Source organism: Bactrocera neohumeralis, chromosome 4 (genome assembly GCF_024586455.1).
Source record: "Bactrocera neohumeralis isolate Rockhampton chromosome 4, APGP_CSIRO_Bneo_wtdbg2-racon-allhic-juicebox.fasta_v2, whole genome shotgun sequence".
NCBI lineage: Eukaryota > Metazoa > Arthropoda > Insecta > Diptera > Tephritidae > Bactrocera > Bactrocera neohumeralis.
The window spans coordinates 10,113,499-10,134,303 of record NC_065921.1 but is presented as its reverse complement, the minus strand read 5'-3'; the positions used below and the strand labels follow the sequence as shown (position 1 = coordinate 10,134,303).

The following is a 20,805-nucleotide window of genomic DNA, read 5'->3' as shown; positions in this document are numbered from 1 at the left end:
ATTAGCAATATACTTTTTAAAAAAGGTCTTTGATTTTAATAAATTTTTTTTATAAAATAAAATTTTTTTGGAAATGTTTTATAATATCTTTTCGCGTAAAATATGTCTGTAAAATGTGTAATTAAAAGCGCAATAAAAATAAATATAATAATATGTTGCGTTTTATGTAGATTTAAAAAATATATGAATTTTTAAAATTTTTTGAAATTTTTTTTTTTTAAATTAATATTGAATATTTTTTTTATTACAAATAAGTTTAAAACCCAAATACATTTAATTTACTCTTACTAAAAAGTAAAAAAAAAATTTAAAATTTTTGTTCTGCTTCAATACCCGTCACTGTACTCTGTGTAATTGAAGTAGCTATAAAAATTAATACTAACACTTTGACTTGTATTAAAAAAAAATGTACAAACGTTGAACACATGCATAATAATAATAATAATTTTTGTTTTTATAAATATATAATATTTTTAAAAATAAGTTCGAAAGATTTTCTATAGGCCAGTGTAATTAGAAGAACTATGCAACTAATTACTGTTTTAATATATGTTCTATAAAAAAGAAAAATTAGAGAAACGAATTTATATTTATTTTATTTTCTAATTTTTTTTCATAAAATTTTTCGTAATAAATTTTTAACTTAACATAATTTTAAAACCCAAGCATAAATTATTTAAACGCCTTCATTTTTTTCGAGGGCTTTTATTTATAGCAGTTCTAATTCAATGCCCATCACTGTACATCGTGTAATTAGAAGCGCTATGAAACTAAATACTGTATTAATTTATTTTCTATCAAAAAGGAAAATTATGGAAATTAACTAAATGTTTTTTATAATTTTTTTCCATAAAATTTTTTTGTAATAGTTTTTTATTTAATAATTTTTTAACTTAATATAATTTTAAAATTCAAACAATAATTTTTTGATAGCCTTAAATTATTTCGAGAGTTTCTGTTCCTAGCAGTTCTATTTCAATGTATGTATGTAATTAGAAAAGCTATGAAATTAAATATATTATTAATGTATTTTCTATATAAAAAAATTATAGCAACGAACTAAATATTTTTAAACTATTTTTTTACATAACATATTTTATATTTTTTAAATTAATATAATTTTTTCCAAAAATATTTTTTTTAGCTTAATATAATTTTAAAACTCAAGCAAAAATTAATTTAAAAAAATCGCCATACATTTTTTATTTATATACATATGTTTGTTCTATTTCAATGCCCATCACTGTATTTTGAAATTAATTATGTAGTATTTATACATAAATATTCAATTCAAACAATTTAAACATATAAACCGTTATTTTATATGTGCCACATATGCACCGTTGCATATATAAATATACATAAATACCTAAATGAGTTATTAGATTGAATAAGATCACATTTGTTTGCATTGAGATTTGTGTGAGAGCAACGTAACTGTTGTATTTTTGATTTAAATAATTCCATTGGTTCACATAGAAGGTAAATGAGTTGCTGCTTTTATATAAATTACTTATATAAATATTTTATATAATATGAACTGTGTTTCTAAGGTTTAACGGCTAATAAAAAAATGTTTATTTTCATAAATAGTTCTGTATGCTGTAGTCTACATGTATGTGAGTATGTGTGTTTATGTGCGTGTATGTAAAAACGATTGATTGAGTAATTTTTCTGCGATTTCTTGCAATTTTTAACTTTTTTGTAATTTATTATTATTATTTTTTGTTTTATTTCATTTAGTTATTTGTTATTGTTGTTTTTTATTTCTGCGTTAATGTGTGTAATGCGTGTTTGGCGCTTTCCGGTACATACTTGGGTTGGCTATGCAAATGTCGCACTGTGTATTTGCTGCCTACTACGCGCTATCAACAGCTCTATTAACCTACAAATGTGTGAAATTATTCTTTAGTTTCTCTTTGGGTTAGGTTTAGCGCCAAGTCGGGGTTTTGCTCAATTTTGTTTAATTTATTTAACTTTTTCTTGGTTTCATTTAATTGTTGCTTACTTCTTTTACTTTTGGCTTTAACTATTACTTAAACGCTATTGAATTGCATTCTGGTATTTTTATGTTCTCATTATTAATGCATACAATTATGCTCACACGTTGCATGTGTGTGTGTGTGTGTCATGTCTGTCTGCATGCATGTGTGTTTGATGTTTTCTTGTATGTGTGTGTGCATGTGTTTTCATTTTCTGTCACCTGCCTGCTTTCGCCATGTCGCATTGTCCCTTTAACTACTATTGTTTATTACTTATTCTTCACCTGCTTCTTCTTCTTCTTAATTAATTTACTACAATTTACTAAAATTGTTTCACTATACTTTACTTAAACGTATGCTCTAGCTTATTTATTCACTTTATTTTTCTACTTTCTTTTTTTTTTTGAATTTCCTTCAACCTTTTTATGTCTTTTAATCAGTATTTCCACTCACACATTCCTTGTTATTACACATTTCCTTTTGTTAGCTGATTCTTTAGTCTATTTCTTATACTTTTTTTGCTTGTAAATGCGTTTGTGTGTGTGTGTGTGTGTGAGTGAGTTCCGTTTTAATGCTTAAACTGCTCATTTGGTTTTTGTTGTTTCTTTAAATTTAATTAATTGCATTTCTATATTCTATCCTCTTCATCCTCCTCCTCGACTTCTTCGCCATTCTCTTCGACCTCCTCCTTGTAGCCGGGATGTTCGGATATGGCGTAATAGTTACCATTGTAGATGACGCCCAGCTCGCGCAGCGCATCACCACGTATTGTCGCCTTTATCGTCCAATTATAGCAATCGTCCGATTCCGATTCGCGATCCAGCCGCTCCACGTCGAGTATTTTCGAGTTGAGTCGCTCCAATATGATGCCGATATCTTTGATGCTGAGATGTCGTTTCTGATCGACAGACAGCTGATCGATGAGCAGCAGGAATTTCTCAGTCGTCGTCTTATCATCCTCCATGACGGTGTTTTCTGTTTCGCTCTCGGAGCTATCACGCTCCGGCGCTATATCCAGAAAGCGTACATGGCCTTTGACGCCCGATGAGCGTCGTTGCATGCTGCCGCCCATCATAGGATCCACAACCGATGACATAGATAGCGTCGCTTGTTGTTGCTGCGGCTGGGGACTTGTGGTGCCGTCCTGTATGGGCGATGTGGCCACACTTTTATGCACCGCAATTTTGCGTCCCTCCTCGTGCAGCGCACAACAATGAAAATCGCATTCCGTGGTGCTGGGACTGCCCGCCCGACTGGGCGTATGCGCATGATGCGCACATTCCGGTGTATGCACATGCACCGCCCCCACGGCGCTATCAAATGAACTGCCCTGTTTAGATAGGCGTCTACTGGTGCCGGGTATTACAACGCCGGGTGGCAGCACCACACCGCCCGGATGGTATATGCTAGCCGGTCCCTCATCGCTGATGACGGTTATTTGTGGGCTGGCATAGCGTTGCTGTGACGATTGTGACGACACCGATTTGGTATCGAGCGAACTTTGCGCCGATAAACCTTTCTTCGATGGTGAATATTTGTCCGATGACATGAGTCCGTTACTGCCGCTGACACCACTACCGCTCGGTCCCATGCCACCAACGCCGCCGACACCGCCTCCACCTCCACCGCCGCCGCCGCCGCCTCCTCCTCCACTGCCTCCACCTCCCTGACGCTGGTCCCAATGCAGGACCACCGTGACACGACCCTTATTATCCATAATCTTCCAAGATGGCGTCTCATCGTGTAAGTCGAGCGCATGAATCGTCTCACAGACGATCTTCGGTATAGCTGATATCGCTGCAACACCGTTAATTAAATGTTTACTTCTGTGTATTTTTTTTTTTTTTTTGTGAATTCAATGACCTACCAGCTTTTATAACATCAACACCAGTTGGATACCAGCGTTCGCCCTGCCTTAACAATAGTAGCACCGTGTTGTTCGTCAATGTACGAAAATATTCGCCATCCTCAATTTGGGTTCCATCGCACTCCAGAACAAGACGCACCGGTTCTGAGGCAGGAACCCCTAATTTATCTTTTCCTGTTAACAATCACAATTGAAATTATTGTTGCAAAGATTTCTGAACACAAACAAGACTTACCTCTGACTAATAGTTCCTCGAATGTTCCAACAACTACGCCTTTGCGCACATTTCGCCAACTATCCCAAATTTTAAGGGGTCTCTTGCCACGAGACTCCTGTAAACAGAGAAATAACGAATTAGTTATAAATATTTGTACCGAAAGTGAAAGTGATTTAGATTTATGAAAATTTGTCTCTCAAAGTTCTCGCCTAGGCGGAGGTAGAAAAGAACTCTTGTGAAAACCTGTCCTTTGTATCTGTCAGGTTTTTCGTCAAAATATTTGACTCTGAAAATCGCTCCTACCTAAACTGTTATACAATTGTTTTCCGTCTATAAACTTAGTAATATTTTATTTATTTTTTCGTCCATAGTCTTTGAAAGACAGTCCCTCTTCCTAGAAGCGCCTGCATAGTTCTGCTTCACTAATTGCAGCACTAGACGCCTTGCTAAGGGTGAATTCTGCTGACAGATCTTTATGCAGATCTCTTCGAACAATATTGTCAACGTTTTCGCTGGCAGTTCTGAAGTTGGATGTGTCTTATATGTTTTGAGTTACAAAAGAAGTAAATAATATGTTGACCTATTTGTGGGAAAACTTTTCAGCAAAACATTTTAGAAAAATGAATGAAACGTCGGAGTCCCTATATAACGGGTAATCCAAGTAAAGGTACTACTTTCAAAAGCATTTTTCTTGACAGATCAGATTTTCAATTAAAAGCGTGCAAAATACAGCTTGCCCAAGAACTGAAGCCGCTCGACCTTACCAAGCGACATCGCTTCGCTTTAATTCCAAGAAGATCCGACGTTTTCGAGCCTAATTTCGAAGCAAGCTGCCATTTCATCCAAAAAAAAACGGTTTGGTGTGGTTTGTGGTCATTGGTCCATATTTCTTCAGAAATGATGGCGCAGAGAACGTAACGATCAATGGCGACCGTTATCGCGCCATGATAATCGACTATTTGATGCCTGAAATTGAAGCACGTGATCCAGCGACATTTGGTTTCAACAAGATGGCGCCATTTCCCACACATCGCATCACTCAATGGATTTATTTAGAGAACACTTCATTCAGCGAGGTTTTTGGCCAATCGATTGTTCATGGAGATCGTTACGTACGTTTTCCTGTTAGGATATGTAAAGTGTAATGTCTATGCCGACAATCCCGCTTCGATTCTGACCTTAAGTAAAAGATTACGCTTGTCATTCGTCAGTTACTAGTCGAAATACTTGAACGAGTCATCGAAAGTTATACTCAGCGGATGGACCATCTGAGATGTAGCCATGGCCAACGTTTAAAAAAGAGAGATAATTTTCAAAAAATAAATGATAAAAAATGTTTTTTCGAATAATAATAAACATTTCTCATTAAATTTGAAGTTTTTGTGTTTTTTCTTTAAAAAAGTAGGGATACTTTAAATGGATTACCCTTTATAAATTATCAGCGTGACGAGCTGAGTTGGCTTAGCCATGCATTTTTTCGATTTCTCCGTCCATTTTTGAAAACTGAAATTTTGGACCCAACCTTTTTTCCCTAAGAAGATGATTATTTGCCGAAACCGCTGATATCGGACCGTTATAACATACATCTTGCATACAAACTGAATGATCAAAGTCAAGTTCTTGTATGGACAACTTTTGCATTTGTCGAGATATCTTTACGAAATTTGGCTACAATGCAATCCTCAAAAAAATTTTATATAGGATATAGCTGCCAAGCAAACTGTACAATCAAAATAAAATTCTTGTGTGAAAACTTTTGTTATTTGTGAAGGGTATTACAGCTGCGGTGCAACGGTGTATTTAACATTATTTCTTGTTTTTAGCTCGTTTAGGATTTGTGACTTGGTAACTACCTGATTTTAATTATTTTACTAGTGATAGGCTATGTAATATATATCAAAGATTCTAGTTTTAAAACAGTTGAGAAGTGCCGTTATATTTATTAAAGTGAAGCTATACTCTTCAAAGTGGACTACTGCGCAAATTTCATTCGCAAAGAATTCCACACAAGTGCTCAAGTACATTACACCGCTAAACGCCACAAATTGTGCCTTATCTGCATCCAACTACAAACACCCGCACCGTTATGGCAAATACAACAATTCACGGCGAGTGGTTTGTACATAGTTAATATTTGCAGATTTTGTGATTAAAGCAATGCAAGTGTCCAATGCAGGCGGACTGCAAGCGAAAGCGCCACAGTTAAAGGATAATTAAAGGATTGCATATACTTTGCCGCACAACACACACACAATGAAACGCTTTTGCAGTATATATATATATATATAATATTACACACATATGTACATATATGTATATATATATATGTATGTTAGTATGCCATAATCACATCTAACAAGATAAACACGTTGCACTGAAGTTGCTACAAAGGCGCTGCCCGAACAATGGACGCTGAAAATTGCCAGATTAGTGTGTGTTTGACAGCGTTGAAATTGCAAAAAGCATATGTACACACACACTTACATATGTCTGTATGTATATAAGTATGTAAATACTGCGCCAGCACATAGCAAGAAGTAAAAGGATTTGAATTAAATTCCTTGCTGGGAAATGTCTATAAGGAAATACTTGCGCCTCAAAACTATTTCTGCACTTACTATGCAATGTATGCATGTGGGCACATATGTACATGTGTGTGTGTGCGCGAATATATTTTGGTAGATTTTAATCAAACAAATTCGCAACATTAATGCTGCAGCGCCGCAGTGCAGGAGCGACAAGCGCGGGTGCATCGAAGCAGTAAAGTGAAGCATTTTATGACAGCAACAACAATAAACACATGTGTATTTAAAAGAAAAAAAAACAAGAAACAGCGTTAATTTCGGTTGCACCAAATCTAGTATACCCTATACTATATAATAAAGAAATTTTTTATACTAGAACCTGGTTTTGAGCTACCAGTTTGTATGGCAGCTATATGCAATAGTTGTCCGATTTGAGCAATTTTTTCTAGGATTGTAGCATTGCATTGTACAAAATTTCATGCGAAATTTCGTGTAGATATCTTGTCAAATAAAAAAGTTTTTCATACAAAAACTTGACTTTGATTGTTCAGTTTGTATGGCAGCTATATGCTATAGTTATCTGATTTGAACTATTTATTCGGAGATTGTACTGTCGGCTTATATAATACTCTATGTCGAATTTTGTGTAGATATCTGGTAAAATAAAAAAGTTTTTCATACAAAAACTTCATTTTGATCGTTCAGTTTGTATGGCAGCTATATGCTATATTTATCTGATTTGAACCATTTATACGGAGATTGTAGCATTGCTTTATACTATGAGTCGTGCTGAATTTCGTGAAGATACTCCAACAAATAAAAAAGTTTTCCTTACAAAACTTCATTTTGATCGATCAGGCAGCTTACGAGTCTGACCACATGCTATAGTGGGCAGATATCGTCAGTTCTGAAAAATTAGCAGTTTTTTGGAAAGAAATTGAGGTATGCAAACTTTCAGACCGATATCTCAAAAGCTTATATAAATATGTATATTTTAGAGGATCCTGACGTTTCCGTTTGAGAGTTACAAATTTCGTGAAAAATATAATATACGCTGTGTAGGGTATACAAATACAAGAACCAACACAAATGAAATGAAATAAATGTGAAACTAAACTGAACTGAGATTACTTTTGCGCACACATACCCATACATATATATGTATATTTTAATATATGTATGTGTGTGTGACTTACAATATATACAATACAGCTAAGTATATGAGTATATACTATATATATAATTATATATGTATATAGGTGTATTCACACATAACAATGTACATAAGGCGTTACGAGCTTATACATACATACAAGTATAAATACGTATATAAACATAGGTATATAGGCGCACACATACATATAAACAAACGGTCGATTGTATGTTGCAGCGTATTGCAAGGACATCGAGTGAGAGTCCTAGTGACCCAGTAAGCAGCCGTCGCAGCAGCACTGCCACCAACAACAACTTGCTACGCGAAGACCATGACAAAATAGACAACAACAACAACTGCTTACATACACTAGCAAACACAAATACATGTGCACACACACACACACACACATCCAGCAAATAACAACAATGGCGCAATAGAAAAATCAACAGTCCATTCCATTTCATTCCACTTCATTCCGTCGAATTTAACTGAATTCAGTTTGCCTTACCCCAACAGCATCTTGAAATATCCGCCCAATCCTCCACCTATCACCCCCTACGCTTCCTTCCCACACCAACCTTCCGCCGAGCGTTTTCGTAAGTTCGTTTGTGCTTTCGTGCCAAGCAGCGAATGTGGCTGCTGCAAATTGCGTTGGTCATGTACGTTGCAATAGCACAGCAACAGCAAAAACAACAACAGCAGTAAGGTAACATCTGTGGCACAACAACAAAACGCTGCGGTCGCAACTGACGCATCCTGCATCCGCCCAGTTCGGTTCAGTTCCGCACACAGTTCAGTTGAGTTGCGTTCGGTTCGTTGCAGCCAGCATTCTGCCACTTGCAGCATTCAAATGGCGACATCGATCAAATCTTTCGTTTGCGCACACTTTCGTACTTGGCTTTCGCTACGTTTTCCTTTTGTAATATAATTTCCTTTACTCAACATCCGCACCCAATTTAAGGCACGATTCGCACGCCCTCTGCCATTCATTCTCATTCGCGCATAAATATTACTCACACACATATACAAACACATACTTACATATAAACATTGTATATGAAGTTAAGTATATACATATGTATATATACATACATATATATATATACATAATTGTATGTATGTGTGGGTGTGTTCATATATACGACAACGTGTAATTGGCCGATTTCACTTTTGTCATCAGCTGTGCTCCGTCACGGCATGCCACTGCTCTTGCTTCGCCTACAAAGTTGACAGAGTTGCTTTGGTTGCCTTTAGTTTTGCTTTTGCAGGGATTGTGCTTCGAATACAAGGCTCTGCTGCGAGGTCAAATAGCTTAAAGGCTGCAATTAACTGCCTTTTAATTTATTAATCAATATTATTGATGTGATTTTCAGCAGAACCCACTACCCTTGATATAGAGCATATGCTATAATAAGGTTATTTTTTAGGTTATCAAACACTAAACGTTATAACTTTAATTTTATCTAGAACGAAAGATCTATAATGACTTTTTGAGAGATATTCTTTGAGCAAACCGAACGGATGTTGGGCATTCCAACTATACTGTGCGCCGAGTTGTGGATCTGGTACAAAATTTTTGAAGGTAGCTGTTTCTGTGTGGTTTTCATATTGTATGGAATCACAGACTGAGTTTTTAAATTTACAGCCGAAGTACCGTATCGGTATTATAAGATCTAGAAAAAACTTATTCATTTTGTATCTTTGAATTATAGATTTTATTTAGCACCGTTAAAAAAAGCCAGCTTAAATCAAATATGTATCGATCAGTTCTAAAACTTGAATGTCTTTTTGAAGGCAGTTTTATAACCTTCATCACAGAAATCCTCGTGTTTTGAACAATAACTTTTCGCAAGCTTCTCTGGAGAAAATTTTTTACTAGCAAAATCATTCATCAAAGACAGCAATAGGTACCAGATTAGGTCTATAAGGTGAAAGATAACAACCTACCAACCAAGCTATAAGCTTCTGACAAGTCACGCTCGAAGTGATTGGCTTGATGTTGTTCAGATGGACCGCAATTCATCATAAAACTTTCTTGAACACTGATCTCATACATCTGCTGCGCCGGCTTACCGCGACCTCCCTTCTCGCTTGACGTTGTCGTGAATGATATGAAGAAATGGATCGATTTTGTAGCGATTTGCAGATATTTAAATGGTTATATACATAATTTTTTTCGGGAATGTTTATCCAAAGCCTAGGGGATAAACAGACAGAAGCGATTTAAAAAATGTAGAGCTAATTTTGGTCGGATAAGAAAATACATACTACAAATATGAAGATTCCAGAGTGGCGACAATCTTCCAAAATCCACAATAATGTATGTATATTACATACTTTTGGCAAAAAAAAGGAAGCAAGATTCATAATTTCGAAATTCGGTAATTTGGTTGTCTGCATTCAAAGGTAAAGTTGTTTTTGTCATTTGAATATTTTTTCCCAGTTTACTTTGTTTCAATAAATATGTACATATATTGTTAAATTTTCAGGGATGACTACGCTACTCAAAACTCTGTCTACAGAATTCTTTTCTTTTAATATCTAAATGACATTATATCTTTGCTCTATTTGAAAACTATCATTACAAGTGCTATAAACGCAATTAGACTTACATCGCGAGAACTGGCATACATATCCTATGGCCAAAAAGAAAGTAAGGAGTTTGTAGATGGGCGTAATCGGATCACTGCCGCCTACTTTTAGTTGAAATTACATATCTCGGAACCTGCTCGACCGATTTCAAGCCAATTTGTTTCGTGACATTCATCTAACATTCCTATGTTCCATGATTGCTAATGGCATGTGAGGTACCTAAATAAATCTCAGGGAACATTTAATTAAGTATGAAGTACTGCCATATACTACATATGTATGGTATAATGATTTTCGCTTATTATACCGATTATGTCGGTCAGTGTATGAGTTCTGGTATGTACAAAATTGCTTGGATTCCGATGCTCTGATTGACGGTTTATACTTTAAGGTATTTCCCTGGCTTTGATTCCAGCAAGTTGCAATAGTATAAAATGTTCGGTTGCACCCGAACTTAGCCCTTTTTACTTGGTTTTAGTGTACATATACATACATACATAAATGAGATCGATATGAGTGTGATATCAAACCCTTAAAACGCGACTCTCAGCATCAAAAGAAAGAAAATATTCCCTCGATACCTTCAAAAATATTATGAAATGCGAAATATGCTGCTGGAAAGAACTCTTTATCAACGACAATAAATTATCAGAAAAGAGAAAACTTCAACGTTTCAAACACCCCAGTTAAAAGTTTGTTCTCTCATGCGGATTTCAAATATTCATGTAATTCATTTCAATAAAAAATCGCATGCCATTTCGGGCGACGAATAATTATTCGTATCATTTAAACAGCGAATGAGATTTTGTGTTATAAATGTTATGATATACACATATACATTTATATATTAAAAACATTATGTGAAGTCTAGTTTCGATTTTAAAGGCGAATTTTGTGGTAGCGGTTCAAAACCCCCAAAAATTCAGTCCCCAAACACAAAATCCTTAGTATAAAAAAATCCCAATATTAAAATCCACAAACTCAAAAAGGTGTTCCAAGCGAAAACACTCCTGTATCCCGGTGTTGGATTGATCAAGATTTTAGGGTATTGAAATCGGTGATTTCAAGCCTAACCGCAATGTTGTTCGAAATTTTATGAAAAAATGTTTTGGAATACTCGAAGGTGCAACTAGCAGTGATATATCTTTATATATAAAAAGTACGTGTCACGTTGTTTGTCCGCGATGGACTCCTAAACTACTGAACCGATTTTAGTAAAATTTAGCACACTGTATCCAGTTCGAACCGACTTAGAAGATAGGATAGTAAAAGCAATTCATAAATAAAAAAGTAGAGTAAAAGCTCTATTAAATGGACGCTCTATTAATCGGGCATCTCCATTAACCATGCACATTGTTCATATTTATTAAATACAATCTATTCGGTAGTCGAAAAGTCTTTTCGTATTTTGTCAATACAAGGTGTGTTCCAAAGTAAACAGGACTTTAAAAAAACAGAACAAATGGTTTTTTCGGCAAAATCAATTTATTTTATTCAAAATAGTCTCCTTTTGCTTCAATACAGCTTTTTGCACAGTCCAAAAGCATGTCGAACGAGTGTTCTAGCTCGTTGGCCGGTATGACCGTCAGTATGCCGGTGCAAGCCGTTTGAATGGCCTCTACGTCCGCATAACGCTTTCCTTTCATATCAGATGAATACGGGGAGTGGTTAATGGTTAAAATGTGATTTTTGGTCGTCTTTCAAATGTTGGATTCTGAGCAATTTCGATATTTTTTCCAATGAAATTTATTTGTATGAACATATTTAAATTAAACCTCAAGTACAATTCCTTTGGTTCTTATACCGACAAAAACGTTTTCATTTGCAATTTCAAAAACTGAGTAGGCATTAATGTAACTTTAACATAACATTGTCTGTTAAGCTTTATGTGATTAGGCTTTGAATTACTTATTTAACAATTTTAAAAAGGTTAAAAGTTGGAATATAAATATTTTAGTAATTTTATAAAGTTGAGACTGAAGAGCAATAACAACAATAAATGAACGATGTAATGCTCCAGTATTATAAATGTAGTAGTACTATGATAGTAATTACCCCGGCAGTGTTACTGGTAGCTGATGTTGGGCCGGTGGTAATTGCAGCACCTTGACTGGCCGCCGCCGCTGCCGCAGCCGCCACCTGTCGTATGCTGAGGCAGTTGCATAGGGGTTTAGTGACGCCCAATGTGCACAAGGCATTGGACCACATAGTTTCACTTTTGCTAGCCACGTTTAAGCGATTAATACACAGCTGCTTAGCCAGGTAGATACTTTTTTATTGAACTTAGTTGGTTTTTTTAACTATTGAAATTTAATTTGTTTTTATTTTTTTATTGTCTTATAAACTATTTGTTTTTATATATATTTTATACTAATAGCTACGTTTAGGTAGTTAACAATCTGAAGTAGTTGAGTTTAGCGCGCGCTCCGTTTTGTATACTTAATTTGTTTTTGTTTTTTTCTTTAATATTAAGTTTTTTTTTTACTTTTTAATTATTTTTTATTTTTTTTTTTTTGCTTCTTCTCCTAAGTTCTGGTTATTTTATTGTTTAGCATTTTGTTTCGTTAAAATCATGTCATTTATTTAACTTTTTTGAGTTTCGTTTAAAAATATATTGATTTTTGTGTATATAAATATTTTTTTTTATTCGGGTTATTTATATTAATAGTGATGAACCCGCTTGTGCGAACAACTTATGTTAGATTTTGAATGCTATTTTGTATTTATTATATTTTATTTGTTTTTAATTTTTTTTCCATTAAAAACAAACTTGATTGCCTTCAAATTTATTATTTTTATCGGTTTATGTCTTAATATATTTTATTTATTTTTTTTTGTTTGAATTCCAACTAATTTATTTTGACTTTGCATACAAAAAGGAAGCAACCTGAAATTCTTCGAATCACAAAATTCAGTTCTCTTAGATTTTATTTGATTTAAAAACCACACTTAATTAAGTCTTTGTTGTTGTTAGAAAAATGTTAACATTAGTTATACAAATAACCAGTAACGAAAAAAGCGTTTATCAAAAAAGATCGTCGTTACAAAATGCTTGTATTACAAAAGTTCTCAATATTCCGTTGTTGTTGTTGTTAAAAAAGTTGTTGTTTAAACAAATATTATCATTTCACACGAAGTTAGGCATAAATAACTACGAAAGAGTTGTTTTGATTACTTTTTTTATGCTTAATTTTTATGAAAGTTTTTTTTTTTTTTTGTTTTTGTTAATTTTCTTCTTCTCTGCAGTAAATAATCGTAGGCCGTTCTTGTGCGCCGTAAATGCTTGTATATTTATTTTGATTTAAATGCAGTTAAAATGCAACTGGAAACAAATAGAAATATTAATTTTTTTCATCTATCTGGGTACCATGTCGGTTTAGTGTATATTTCCGAATGTTAAAAGTACTCAATTTTGAGTTTTTTCTACTAAAACATTTCGCTACACGGTACCCCTAGTCTATTAAATCTTAAATCCTATACTTGAGTGAATAGTAATAATTGAATATAATTGAGAGAAGCTCGATTTGACTTCGTTAGGAAACACCATCACCCATCTTGAGACACAGCATTCATTACTGAATAATATTCGACCAAATAGAGCATGTTCCGCACGCAGTGAAGAAAATATAGCAGCCGTAGCTGAGAGTGTGGAGAGTCGATTGGGCGCCGTTCGCAGCAACTCGGACTGACGTATGGAACGACTTGGCGCTTTTTACATCGAGAACTCAAATTGAAATCGTACAAAATACAGCTTGTGCAAGTATTGAAGCCGTTCGACCTTCTCATGTGACATTGCTTCGCTCTATGGGTCCTTGAAAAATTCCAAGAAGATGCGACGTTTTCGAGCGAAATTTTGTTGAACGATGGGTATGTAAACAAGCAAAATTGCCACATGTGGGACGAAAAGAAACCTGAAGATATTCGAGAGCTGATCCAGAAAAAACAACGGTATGGTGTGGTGTGTGAGGCGGTGGAATCATTGTTCCATATTTCTTTGATGCCAATGAGAACGTAACCGTCAATGGCGACCGTTATCGCGCCATCATAGCCGACTTTTTGATTGAAATGCCCGACGGCGCCATTTCCCACATATCGCATCAACCAATGGATTTATTGAGAGACCCCATCGGTGAGCAGATAATTTCAGATTTTGGGCCAGTCAATTGGATCAACTCTACGGCCTAACTTAACCTAACAGGTGACTGCGCATTTGAAAAATATTCTCAACAGTCAATTTTCATTTACTTAATGTGGGATCTCATTTGTATTAAATTTCGAAAAAGATGGAACTCTAACAGTTGACATCGTGATATTGTTGATACCAATGTTATTATTTTGTTTAATGTCCACCTCAAGTATAGGATTTTACAAGTTTTTGAATATTAACTGAAGAATAAACGAAACAAAACATATTTTCGCACCAGAAATTCGTTAGTTGTTCAATAGCAACAATTTACTCGTAGTATATTAAATATTACGTAGTTTTTGAGCTTAATTGTTAGACAACAATATATTTTATTAATATTTTTATTATTTTTTCATGCAAGTTTGCAAGCCTTTATTAGATTTATGCACTTTAATTTTTTCTTTAATTTTTTTTTTGCGTGAAACCACATAAATTCTTGGTACAATACTGTACTGCTATTTTATTCCACATTCACACACACACAGGAAGTTACATTCGAAGTATGGCGCACCGTTAATTTGCATTTAGCGACCGTTACGCTTGCTATGTGGCTTTTATACAGGCAAATTTATTTATTTTTTTCACAAATTATATAATTTCACACAACTTTTCTAATTATTTTATTTCATGTATGTTTGGTATGTAGTTGTTTTCGTAAATGGAAATTTTAATTTCCCTTTTTTAATGTTTAAATTTTTAGTGCCAACGTTTGCTGATTCTTATAACTTTTTTTAATGAATTTTTTTTAAATATCCTTTTTAAATATTTTATATTTATTTTAATAATTTTTTTGTAATTTTTCGTTTTTAATTAATTTATTTTTTAATTAATTAATTTGTTAGTTAATTTAATTTTTAATTAATATTTCCTTTTTAATTATTGTGTTTTTAATTAATTTCTTTAATTAATTATTTATATAATTTTATTAATTAATTAATTTTGTCCTTAACTTTTTTTAATTATTAATTTTTTTATTTTCCATTTCAAAATTTTAAGCGCCTTCTGCTGCTTTTCCATGCATTTACTTCTGTTTTAGTCGCAACTACTGCAGCGCTGACCAACTGTTGTTGCCTGTGTGTTGAGAGTTTCGTTGTAACAGCTGTTGTTGTTTGCACTGCTGTTCTGCAGCGTCACACCCAGTTAGTATTGCAAATTTTAGCCAAAATATCTGTTTGGCGTTTTGTTTACTTATTTTTGTTTTTGTTATTTGTTTTAATGCATAATTTCTGCATTCAATGTCAAAAGACAGCGCTCAGCCGATTATTATTTGCTTAGCGCCGCAAATGTGAGAGTGATAGTGCTTGCTGCTGTTTTTGTTGTTGTTGGCAGTGAATGATTCCAAGTAGTTTTTATAAATATTTTTTTTATTTGTTGTTGTTTTTTTGTTTATTTGAAACTTGCCTTACACTTTACTGTGAAACCGCATGCTCACAATTTTGCTCGTTGTTGTCTACTTTTAGGCGCAAACACGCCAATGTAGCTTTTTGGGCAGTGATAGAGAGATTTTTTTTTAAATTTTGTTTAATATTTATACTTTTTTAAACTTAAAACACTATTTTTGTTTAAATATTTTTAATTTTTTCTAAGATTCACTAACAACATTTGCCACTTCATTTTCGTTTAATTTTCACTACTCATTTTGAATGTGTGCCACTTTACAATACTGTTTTTTTTCTGTTTTTGTGTTTTAATTTAAAATGTTTTTGCTCTAATTTTTCGCTTTTCGCCTGTTTATTTTTGTAGTAATTGTTATTGTTGCCGTTGTTGTTGTTTTTAGTGTATTTCTTTTTTAGTTGTTGTATTTGTTTTTATCGTTGTTGGCAGTCGTTCTGTTGGCTTGGCAGTGGTACGCTGAGTCCTACTCAGCTTCGGCCTACATTCGTGTGTGATATAATCAGGGCAATGTACACAAATGCAGGCAGGCAGTCGAACGCTCGCTCGCACACACCGATACACACACACGTAGGCTCATATGCAGATGGTTGTAGAGGTGCTTCTCGGTGTATATGCATACATTATTCAAATGTATGTTTATGTATGTGCGCCTGTTTGTATGCAATTAAATGCTGCTGGTGATGATGTTGCTGCTGCTGTTCGGTGCGCTTTGGACATGTAACAAATTGAACACACAAATCACTGCTGACTGTCTCTCATTGTTGTTGATTTTTCATGTGCTGTTGATTTTTTTGTGAGCTGCTGCTGTTGTTGTTGTTATTGCTGCTGATTTTACAAGGTTCCGTTGCTGCTATTGTTGTTTTCCATAGAGCTGCTGGGCTTTTTATTTGCTATTGTTACTGTTGTTGTTGTACGCTGTGCAATTATTGCAGTTGTTGTTGTTGTTGCTGCAGTCTTCTTTGCTGTCACGTTTACATGTTAATGATTATTTGTCTTTCGTTTATTTTCACTTTGTGTCTCTTCGTATGCGTGTGTGTTTGCAATGAGCGATTGCTTCTGTGTGTGTGTGTGTGTGTGTTTGTTTGAAAATTTGTGCCTTTTGTTGTTTTTGGTGCACTATTTCGGTGCTTTACGTTCGAGTGTTTATTTCAATCAGTATTTGCTCAATTGCAAACGTCTAAAAATGCCTAGCATGCTTTTAGGCGCACAACACAAGTCGAATAAACGTTACACAAATGCTCGCACAAATCACATGTATGCTTATATGTATGCTGTTAAACAAAGCGTAGCGCTACACACCCATTTCTGCTTGCTGCTTGATTTTCACTTTGCATACATTTAGGCGCCCACACCTTTTTTTACACTTTGCTGACACAAAACGTTGTTTCTTGTTATACTATCACTTTTAATGCATTAATAATACGGATTTACACATATATTACTCTATTTTTTACACGCCTCTAATTTGAGTAACTGTATTTTTTACTTCTTCTCGCAGAATTTGTTCACCCTTGTACAACACCATACACTTTAAATTCCAGTTTAAATTTTATTTTCACTTTCATCACTCAAACGCTCGTAATACGCATGCAACGCTTATAACCAGGCGCGATAACGTGGCGGCAACTCTTGGAAGACCACAGCTGGTGAGACAGTCTTCTGCACGAGATTGTACTTAATGCTGGCTAATGGTGGTGTAGTGTGTGGCAGTGCTTGCGCTGGTGCTGTTGTCGCACCCATAATGTTGCATGTGGCATTTCCGAATGGTATCAATGTGGCAGCGCCCAATGTTGTTGTGGCATGTATAGCTGGGCCATATGAGCAGCTAGCAGCTGAGCCAGTCGAGCCAGTTGAACTGGTTGAAGTTGTGGATACTGCCGATGAGTAGGAGGCCGATGTGCTGTGACGCTTTTTCGTAACGGGCATTGTTGTAACGCTTTTATTGGCATAGCCGTCAGCATCCTTGCGCTTCTCCGTGCAGAGCATACAAATGACAAACATGCACATTTTCACAGAATGTATGCGTGGGCGAAAAGCCCAACAGTACTAGGCGCGCAAAAATTATGGGTTTGAAGATTTATTAGTTACAAAAAAAGTTTTTCTTAGAAACATTTTATTTTTTTCAAATTTTATTTTTAGAATTTGTTTACAAAACTTTTTTTCGAATTTTTTTTTTTTTGGAAATTTGTATTTTCAAAATATTTTTTAATCGTTATTTCTCCAAAACTTTTTAAAATTAATTTTGAATTTCAAAACTTTTTCGAATATGTTGTTCTTTAAATTCAGAAATTTTTGCGAAGTTTTTGTTTCAAAATTTTTTTTTCCACATTTTTTTCGAAAATTTTTATTTTGAACTTAAAAATTATTCACTTTTTGCAATTTCGCTTAGTTTTCAAACTTCGTTTGGGATTGTTCCGTTATTCGCTCAACTATTTCCGCCACATTCACTTTCATTTCAGAGTTTTGCTTTGTTTTTGCATTTTTAAGGGTGTGTTTCGCAGTGCGCACACACACAGGCACGCATGCATGTCGCTTAAAGCCCGAAATTACATATGTTGCGTTTATGTATTGTGTATACATACATACGAACACATTTATATAAGCATAAATGAGCTTGTGTGCGTAGCAGCTGTTGTTCTTGTGCGCTTTAACAATTTGTTGCGCCTAAAAGATTGCGTAACTGCACCTTCACTGCACTACGTTGTGCTGCGCTGTATGTTACACCTCCATGTGCGCTACGTTTACCGTTAGCTGCTGCTCTAGTTGGCGTCGCATTATTTCGAATTGCCAATGCTCTTGCTTTTGTTGTGCCCCTATATATAATCCTGCTGCGATTGTTGGTGTGGTGCTTTTGTTGTTCGTTTTGTTGTTGTTGTTATTGTTGTTGCGCTGCTTTGTCGTCGTTGATGTATTTCCTCGCTTATCTGCAGTGACAGCGTAAAACCCTGAACTTTCACTTCCAGGCTGCCATTGCTATAGCATACATTTAGGCGCTGCCTTACGACTTTTTCGCTTTCAATTTTCTTTTCGTCTTCGACTGCACCTCTTATACTTCAACGCCCTACAGCTGCTGCCATACTCAGCGTAGCTATGCTGTAAGTATTATTTGGGCCGTTTTCACAAAAATTCATTTCATTCATTTAACATATTTTTGTGCGTTATTTTTCATATTGCACACCCATTTCGCACATCTGAAGCAGACTCTGGTGATTTTCTCTATCAGCGTACACTTGCCGTGGCTGCCTTCGTGGCGATCACTTTTACTTTTTCCCGAACTCCAATGTGCATTGACTGCAAACATTTTTCGCCCCATTTAAGTCTTGCATATTTTAGGGCTGCTGCTGCTACTGCTGCTGCTTTTGCAATGGTTTTTCGCTTCGCCTGCACTGCATTGCGTTTTGGCTTGCTGCTCCTCGTATGTGTTAATTTTTTATGGGCGCGTGTGTGTGTGTAAATAATTTCGAGTCGATTTGCATTCAGTTTGTTGAAGTTCTGAAAATTTCTGCCATTTTCCCATATACGAGCATACTATGTGTGCATGTGTGTAGGTATACCGAATCAGTCAGTAGTAGTTGCAAGTATTTCATGTGTGGATTTTTATTGTAATTTTTTTTTTATGCAATTTTGGTTTCTTATTTTTTTGTTTGGTGTGTTATAGTATTTTTCGGTTGCGTGGAGGTGATGATGCGAGATGTTCCGTCCGACACGAATGAGTAACACAAACTGCAAGCGCCAGCAGTCAGCAGGCGGGCAAGAACAACCGCAGCCAAAGTTAAAAAAAAGGCAAAGAGCCAGCGCAAGTGCCAGAGCGTCGTCGTTAATGATGCAGGATGCTGCAGTTGCTCCTGTCGCTGTCGTTGCCATTGCTGGTTGCCAGCGAAATACCAATAACATTGCTACGAGCATATGTGTTGTTGCTGGTTTGCTTTTGTATTCACTGTTGTTGTAGCTATTGCTGCTGCACTCGTTTGTGCATTCGCTCAGCTCACTCACCGCGTTGGCGAAGCTCGTGTGGTGCCCGAATCAACCAGCTGTTAGTGTAACTGCCACTGCTGGTCCATACGCTCATGTTCGCTCATTCAACTTCGTCGCTACTGAATTAAAACAGTTCGGCATTGCATTCTGTGCGGAGCTGCCAGATTGGTTTTTAGGATATATTGGAAAAGTTTTAATTGTAATTATGTTTTTTTAACACTCTTGCTGCAGTAGTGGACAATAAAATAGCAATTTATTTGAGAAAAAACTAACCTCATTTTCAATGACATTGAACCACTTTATAATAAGATCAGTCTGGGTGCCAGGCCATATTGGAATCACTGCTAAATTTAGAGCTCATGAACCGGCAAGGAAAAGTACTATATATCCGGTATGAGCAGACTGTGGATGGGTCGGTGCCCTCCCCACGTATGTTTTACTACTGGATAGCTGGGCTTCGAGGGTTTTTGGCAGGCTTTGAGCCTTCATCAGTTCATGCACTGTTGCGAGATCTTTTATGCCCAAGTTCGATGGTAAGAGATCTACTAAGCTCTTTGCTCAAGCTGTGGAGTTCTAATAGGTCATTGCCTTATTGGCGTACATGCTGTAAGGTTGGGACTTCCGGATGCCAGCTGCAGTAGCTCAATACTTCCTCCTTAATTGTCCTGCTTTAGTGAGATCAAGGCTTAGCACTACGGAGCTCAAACTTTCAAATTTGTATTGTGCGACTTATAACATCGATTACAGTAGTTACTTCACAAAGAACTGCTTACAGTATTACAAGTGCTGTTCCAGACAGCCTTCAAACCTAGCCTAACCCTAACCCGAGAGTTTTTTTATTTAAGGGGTGAAGTGCAGTTAAGAGTCTAGCAGAGATTTGTGCATTCGATTATATTTAGTTGACCATCGT

General features: G+C 35.4%; 1 protein-coding gene across 2 annotated transcripts in view; it reads right to left on the bottom strand.

Moving 5' to 3' along the window:
* Positions 1-2,569: 2,569 nt before the first annotated feature.
* LOC126755767 (uncharacterized) overlaps positions 2,570-20,805 on the bottom strand; it is a 33,707-nt gene continuing 15,471 nt past the window's right edge. The window contains exons 1-4 of one of the 2 annotated variants that reach the window (XM_050468502.1): positions 12,395-12,995; positions 4,085-4,181; positions 3,850-4,023; positions 2,570-3,779 (exon numbers count right to left, since the gene is read on the bottom strand). In XM_050468502.1, coding sequence (XP_050324459.1) covers positions 2,611-3,779; positions 3,850-4,023; positions 4,085-4,181; positions 12,395-12,547 — 1,593 coding nt within the window. In that variant the 5' untranslated portion in view covers positions 12,548-12,995 and the 3' untranslated portion in view covers positions 2,570-2,610. Of the gene's footprint in view, positions 3,780-3,849; positions 4,024-4,084; positions 4,182-12,394; positions 12,996-20,805 lie in introns of those variants that run through there. The other variant, XM_050468503.1, reaches the window with a different exon arrangement.